The sequence below is a fragment of the Cebidichthys violaceus genome, unplaced genomic scaffold (genome assembly GCF_023349555.1).
Source record: "Cebidichthys violaceus isolate CVI_PGR_0920_01 unplaced genomic scaffold, fCebVio1.0.p SCAF_26, whole genome shotgun sequence".
In the NCBI taxonomy this organism is placed as follows: domain Eukaryota; kingdom Metazoa; phylum Chordata; class Actinopteri; order Perciformes; family Stichaeidae; genus Cebidichthys; species Cebidichthys violaceus.
Genome location: NW_027176439.1, coordinates 3837801 through 3845481, shown reverse-complemented (window position 1 = coordinate 3845481; position 7681 = coordinate 3837801). Strand labels below are relative to the sequence as shown.

The following is a 7681-nucleotide window of genomic DNA, read 5'->3' as shown; positions in this document are numbered from 1 at the left end:
ACATTCCCTAGTTTTAGGGAAGAGTGAGAATTTGCTGCTATTCTTCGTCAATCTGGACATCCTTCTCTTTTGGTCAGGCAAAACAAGCAAACTGATGATGTCACCTTTAGGAAATGATTCATCGAGGATGTAATTGACAGATTATTCCATAATGACATCCTGCGAGTTTATTCAAGTACCTTTAAAATTAGAGTTTCTTTTGACGGTTGAAATACCTTTCTGTAATACCTCTTTATAAATATATTTTGTTCTGTGTTTCAAAGGGTTTAAAACACACACACACACACACACACACACACACACACACACACACACACACACACACACAAACGCATATTATACAGTATATACATGTACATACAGTATATACGTAAGCGTATCCGAGCATTGTGAACGTAGCATCGGCTCTCTTGACCGAACAACCAATCACACTGCACTACACCTCCTTTGCCCCGCCCCTAGCCATGCCCCCTGCGCCATAAGTGGGCGGCGCCTGAGCGATGAGGTAATCGGGGTAAACAGTAAAGATGGCGACTTCTGTGGCTGGAGAGGGGCAACAAAGTCTAAATGGGATTACATGCGACACACAAACAAAAAAACTGACCGACCTGCCGACCGAGTTACTCGAACACATCCTGTGCTTCCCCGTCCTCGACCATGTCGACATTTGTAACGTATCCTGCTGCTGCAAGCGGCTACACGACGTCTGCCATGGAAGGGGGAAGGTCTGGGGACACCAGTACAAACTAAGGTGCTACGATTTTTTTTTTTTCTGTGGTGTTTCGTCGGAGTTGTGGCCTCTGGTGGCGTTTCACCACTATCTGCTAAACCCTGTCTGCCTGTCCATTGGTGCGTGTCTCGTTTAGAGCTCTAAGTCCCTCTACTTAAAGATGGGTTCCTTTACTGCGAACTCGCAGGCAAGCTGTCAGCCGCTGATGCACCAAATGCATCATCACGCCAGGCCACTCTGCAGACTACAGTGGATTTAGTAAATCTCGGCGCTTAAACCTTTCACAAGTTTCATTTTAATGCTGCATTTTTACCCAGAGCTGCCCAAAAAAAAAAAGATGCATGTGTGTGGTCTTGAATGCTACATGTAACCAGTGTACTGCAGGAGGGTGCAGCTAATGCCAAAAAAAAAAGCTAAAGCCCTCCTCGCGACTTACTTGGCTGTTACTCTCCTGATTCTGTGTGCAAATAGAAAACCACGTCTGCTCACGATACGTGATTTCACAGCCATGTCATATGCTGCTTAACTTACTCTGAGCGTGCCCAAAAAGAGTCACTGAAATGTCTTTTTTATTTTTATTATTTTCATCAACAGATGGCCAAGACTGCAGATGTTTTACCGTCAGAATGAGTGCTGTGACTGGCTCAGAGAATACAAAACACGCCATCGAGTTGGTATACAGATACGGAGGACCGTGGAATCGATCTCCAAGAGATTCTTCACAGAAGTCGTAAGTAATCCATTTGTAATCCAGGATGCATTGCCATCGTGACTATGTTACGTTAGACCTGGTTTGATGCATTAAATCGGTTTGCTTTATCGATGCACCATTTGGATGTACCAAACTAACCCAGAGATCTGTAACCCCAGCCTTGCGTCGGCCAGGTGCTGGGAGACAGCTTTGCAGAGATCGAGTCACTCGGGATGCCAGAGCACTTCTGCGAAGACGAGCTCCTCTTCATCCTCAACTCTGACAAGAGGTGAGAGCAACGCCTCAATACTTGCCACATGCTTTAATGGGTTTGGGTGTTGGGATCTTGTTGATCTGGATTATGAAATCTCCTGTTGTGTTGCACACCGTTAATGTGTCTCTCTCTCTTCTCTTCTGTTTTGCGTCCATCACTAGGAAAAGCTTGACTTTGAAGTACTATGCAAAGAAAATCCTTTACTTCCTGAGACAACAGAACATCCTGAGGAGTTTGAAGACCTTCATGGAGCAGCCTGCAGATCAGCAGTCATCGTTGGAGGGTGAGGCATCAATACGTGTCAGACGGCTCTGTTTAGCTTAAATGTCTGTTTGTTTGTTTTTTAAATAATCTATGCAGGCAGCATCATTACATTATTCTTCCCCTCTCTTGGTCTTGTCTGCCTCTCTAGGCGCTGTGCTGGTTGATCAGTATTGTAACCCCCTGGCTGATGTAACACTGAACAGCATATCGGCCCAGCTGGACGAGATCGCAGAAAAAGTGAAGAAGATGCTGAGAATCAAGAACCCCTCTCACCCCAGCCTGCGTATCGCTCAAGGTGAGCTTTTAAAATGAGCAAAACTACACATTATTATGTATTCTATTCCCACTAAATATTTGAGAAAAAAAAAAAATCAATACCCTTATAAATGTGTCAGCTGCACAAGATCCATATTTTCCCTTTCAGACAGGGTTCTTCTAAAGTTCCTCTTGCTGTGTGTGATGTAGGTGACTGTGTAGTGGTGGAGGACTTTGAGCTCCAGAGGCAGCTGGTGTCCGCCCTGAACTCTGTCTTATACGAGCAGCTTCAATACAAAGGCAACGAGTTTGACTACTACAACCCTCTTAACTCTTACATCCACCAGGTAACGTCTTCTATGAAATAATGACCATTTCAAGTCACAAAATTAACATTATTTTCCCAACTGTTTTCATTTCAGAATCTTTTTTTTTTTTTCTTCTTCTTTCTAAACGGACCCTTTTCCATTTAGGTGCTACTACGCCGTACAGGTATTCCCATAAGTCTCTCTGTCCTCTACATGAATTTAGCCCGGAAGCTGGGGGTTCAGCTGGAACCGGTCAACTTTCCGAATCACTTCCTGCTGCGCTGGTGCCAAAAACCAACAGGGTACGTTTTGAAATGAACAGCTCTCAAGTTCCTCTGAATGTTGTCTTAAGAGTACGGCTGTCACGATTACAGGGGGAGACTTTCATTTGGTTGCAATCTGCAACCTCGCCGCTAGATGTCGCCAAATCCTACACACCTCTAAGACACAATTTTGTGACAGGTTCATGTTAAATATAGTTACGTGAAAAAAGATTTGTTTAACTTTGTCCCTGCAGGAGTGAGGACATCTATGACTTTGTCTACATCGATGCCTTTGGTAAAGGCAAACAGCTGACCGCCAAGGAGTGCGAGTACCTCATTGGCCACCAGGTGACGGCAGACTACTACAGTGCCATCAGCACCACCGAGGTGCTGCTCAGGATGGTGGGGAACCTGCTTAACATCGGCAAAAGAGGGTAAGAGCGCCTGAACACGCGGCTGTCACTGCCGACTCTCTGATGCTGGAGAGGTGGGTTGCTGGAGGATTGATATACGGTCAACGCAGGGTATGAATTATTGCGATGCATTTGACCTGCACTGTGTGGTTTCTTTCAGGGAGGGCAATGAGAAATCCTACCAGCTGTTGAGAGACTCTCTGGACCTCTACCTCACTATAAACCCAGATAATGTGCAGTACCTGCTGCTGCAGGCGCGCCTCTACTTCCATCTGGGCATCTGGCCAGAAAAGGTCCGACCACACGACCCGATGCTCTAATGAGATTCAGTTCAATAAAATATTAACTGTCTTTCAGCCCAGCGCACTTCACCGCACCGCATTGTCCGCTGATGTCCACCCTCTGTTCCAGGTGCTTGACATCCTGCAGCACATCCAGGCGTTGGATCCCTCTCAGCACGGGGCAGTGGGTTACCTGGTGCAGCACACGCTGGAGCACATCCAGCACAAGAAGCATCCCGTCACACCCGAGGTGAAGAAGCGCAGCGCTCCAGAGCACCTGGAGGTCCAGTATTCAGTCGGCCTCATCATGAAACACAAGAGGTGGGTCACGCGAAACATGTGGTACGGCCGTCCTCTTATCCGTGAACACATCCCCGTTGCAGTCCTCTCACAGCGTGTCTGCCCTGCTCCATCTCCTCCACCAGGTCAGGGTATAACTGTGTGATCTACGGCTGGGACCCAAAGTGCACCATGAGTCAGGAGTGGATCACCACCATGAGGGTCCACCAGCTGTCCAACGGGGCCAACCAGCCCTTCTACAATGTCCTCGTACAGGACGGAACGTGTCGCTACGCAGCACAAGGTATGGATCGTTTGATGGGGGAAAAAAAATCCAGCAAATGTTTGCCGGTTATGTGATGATTTATGAAATGAAGGGGATAATTGCCCATGGGAAGGAATGTATCATTGCACCCACTGGTATAATAAATCAAGTGAAATGGCCAAACCCAGAAAAATAAATCATGATTTGCTAAAGTTCCCAATTATGTTTATTTACGCTTGCAAAAGGGCATCGCAAGAATGCATTTATGAGGCCAAAAAGGAAGGGGGGAAAAAAAGAGTACCACTCTAGTAGTGTACGCCTACTTTGTGTACATAGTATTGCTAGTTATTTGGGGGACAATTGCAGAAATAGTACAAAATTGGAACATATGATAAACTGATATGTTATCTACTAAAAAAAAAACATTGAAAAGGAAACTGCCAGCTGATAAGACGAGAGGAAGTCAGCAGCACAAACAATGTCAAACTTCCAAGTTCTCCTTAAAACTGCAACATGGGGAAACTGAGGGAGTCTTTTCTAACTGTAGACAAATCCATCTCTGTCCTATGTACTCACATATTAGCATGTGGCTTGTTGGACATGATGGGTGATACGTTTTAACTTGCATTAATACATCAATATCGCTAAGAATGAATCAAACAAAGTCTGCATGCTGGTTCAAGGCACGCGCTTTAGTGATGCTGCATGATGACTTTTTGCGCGCTCATCAGAAAGCCCCTCCCTAGCAGGCTGACTCGTATAATCCCTTGTCCTTACTTGCTCCCTCTGCTGCTCGGTCTGCTGATGCTGCTGCAACACAGCTTCCATTGTTTGCACGCGTTATCTTTGCCTTCTCCACCACCTCAGCATTCACCCACAGGCTCTGTTTCCGGAGAACCCTGAAGGGGGTTTGTATCGCCAAAATAATTAACATTTGACTTTTTCTTAATTAACTAAATATTTTGATATGTGAGTTGTCTGTTTGCCCTGGTCTTGTATTTATATTAATAATGGATGGGACTGTTTTGTATGAATTTTGTCTGTCTTCAACTCAGCCTAGCTAGTTTATACAATCACCATTGTCTTTAATCACTTGTTCGTTGTTGTTCCTCAGAGAACCTGGAGCCCCACTCGGCGCCCCTGGAGATCGGCCACCCGGAGGTGGGACGGTACTTCTCCGAGTTTGCCAACACCTACTATTTCGCCAACGAAGAACTGCAGACGCGATACCCGGAGGACATAGTTGAAACTTTGGGCACGGTGCAGGAGCTTTACCACAGACTGACACCCGGCCTCGGGAACCAGGACCAGGCTTCTGCCACAGACCAAAACAACCACCGAGCCATGCCCATGTAGCAGCGCCGCTGGGACAAACCCGGGATAACCGATTACTGGTCACCCATTCTCAATTCACAGTCCACTTAGCTGTTGCTTTGTTGCGCATACTCAAGACCAGGACGTGTGTAACGGAGCTAGTATACAGTATTACAGTATTCGTTGTGGAAACAAAGCTCAAACAAAGGGAGCGATACGGCCTAGACGATGGTCGCTATCCAGGATGCAGGATCCTCGAATCCAGTCATGCAGTTGAGTTTGAAAAAAAATAATAATGCATAAATAGACACCGTGAAGAAGAAGAAAAAAAGAATTGAAGTTAAGTGGATGAGTAAATTCAGGATGGGTGTCCGGGTATTGTAAATCTTCCTTTACCTAAAACCAAGGAATGCTCCTTTACCCAGAGCTCCCCAACCCTTGACCACAACTCCCTGCACCCAGCACCAGTCAAATAAGCCCCCAGCATATAGTCCCCCCCCCCCCCCCCAGTTACAGTGCCACACAAAAGACTGTACAGAAGATACTTTGTAAATTGACTTCCACTTTTAATCCCCCATCTTTTCATCACGTTTCATGCACTTACGAAAGTTCAACTTTCACATTTGTAGATTACCACGTTTGTTTTTTCCTGTGTATTTACAAGTGTCATGGCTCCTCAGTGTTGTTGAGCTGTTAATGGAGAAACGGAAGAAGAACCGTTAGCGTCCCCGTTGACTTGAAACAGAAATGACTCTCCGCTATGAGGAACTTACAAAAACAATAAAGCGGTTCAAGTTTTAATGTAGCTTCTCGCTGACTTATTTTTACTGAGCTCAATGAGCGTCTTCATTTCTCTACTAGTGGAATGCGAAATCCGGAAGACCAGACAGAATCAGCTATAAAAATAAATATATAACAATACAAATATAAAAATATATGAATATATAAAAGAAATATAAAAATATAAATTAAAAAATACAAATATAAATATAAAAATATATAAATATACAGATAAATAAATATAAAAATAAATATGTGTGTTATTGTTGGTCGCAGGTCCGGTGTTGCTGGCTTGTCATCTCATGCTGAAAAGGCAAAAGCATGCGTTGCAATCTTTGCTTGGTTTAAGAAAGCAGTTTAAAACTCTACGTTGCTGTTCACCTGATAGATATTTGTTTTGTTTTTGATTTTGGAAACACTGTCTGGCTTTAGTGCGGTCAAACAACCTGCCAGTTTTATTTGCATCTTGGAGGAAATTGTAACTGAATCAAAGCACAAAAGTCTCAAACCGAGGCTTTTTAACTGAAACCCAGTATTTAGTAAACCGATGCATGGCTCCTACTGGTAACCAGGGCCGCAGTACTCCCCTTATTCACATGGTGGCGTGTGTACCGGCAATCGCTTGCTACTGATTCCTGTTTATTTATCATTTCTTTAAGCCTGTGTCAGTTGTTATTTTATCCAATATAGGGTTACGGTGGTGTTTGTTTATGTGTTCATAGTGTTAATACTTAAAGTGCTTTTCTGTGTTACAATATATTATAAGATGCATCAGCCAGACAGACAGGTTTTAGCAGCAGTGTCCCACTCAGGATATTTGTACATATTATGCAGCAGGATAAAGACACGTTGTGAATTTCTACAGTGATTAAAAGCTACTAGTTAACAGGTTTGGTATGCAATCACACATCTTTTTGGACCACTACTATAACTACAGATAACGGCCAAAAGCTTAAAGACAAGATTTTCTGGAGTTGAATAATTATTTAATTGTTTATGTTACAGGTCTCGGTTTGAAAGAGCCAGATGTGTGCCTGAGAAAAACAGGAAAAATGACGAGGCAGGCAAACGTGCGTCTTCTCAAGCTATATTTATTTCACAATTTTCTCAAGTGAAAACAATCAAAGTCTGGTAAGTAGGAAAAATGCGTTAAATTTTCTTAAACGAAATCAAATCAAGAAACACAAAAAAAACTAAAATGATCAAAATTCATACTACTATCTCATTACTATGTTTAAGTTAACAACATAGTTGGTGTAACTTGGGATAAAACCCCTCCTAGCTGCAACCTTGGAGAAGATACAATTGCAAATGGCGGCGCTGCTGCTAGCACATGCTAACTAACATGCACAACACTTAACGTTACTAAGCAGAAATAGAGGTTATTTTTTTTCCACGGTTGATGGCGGAAATAAATGGCTCAAATTAATAACGACTTCCAGGGCCTTAAGCCACGCCCCCTCTCCGGCGCGAATGACGCAATTAACGTGTAAACGCACCTTAGCATTACCTTAGCATTAACCTACAACAGACAGTATGATGTAGATGGTTTGTGATTCACTGA

General features: G+C 43.9%; 1 protein-coding gene across 1 annotated transcript; it reads left to right on the top strand.

Annotated features, from left to right (window-relative positions):
- The first annotated feature begins 494 nt into the window (after positions 1 to 494).
- Positions 495 to 6138, top strand: fbxo21 (F-box protein 21). Its single transcript, XM_068720705.1, has 12 exons — positions 495 to 751; positions 1325 to 1460; positions 1601 to 1710; positions 1857 to 1978; positions 2108 to 2254; positions 2425 to 2561; positions 2688 to 2824; positions 3040 to 3219; positions 3359 to 3491; positions 3610 to 3800; positions 3905 to 4062; positions 5138 to 6138. Exons 1-12 carry the CDS (start codon positions 528 to 530, stop codon positions 5377 to 5379), a joined length of 1917 nt encoding a protein of 638 aa, XP_068576806.1. The 5' UTR covers positions 495 to 527; the 3' UTR covers positions 5380 to 6138.
- The last annotated feature ends 1543 nt before the right edge of the window (positions 6139 to 7681 follow it).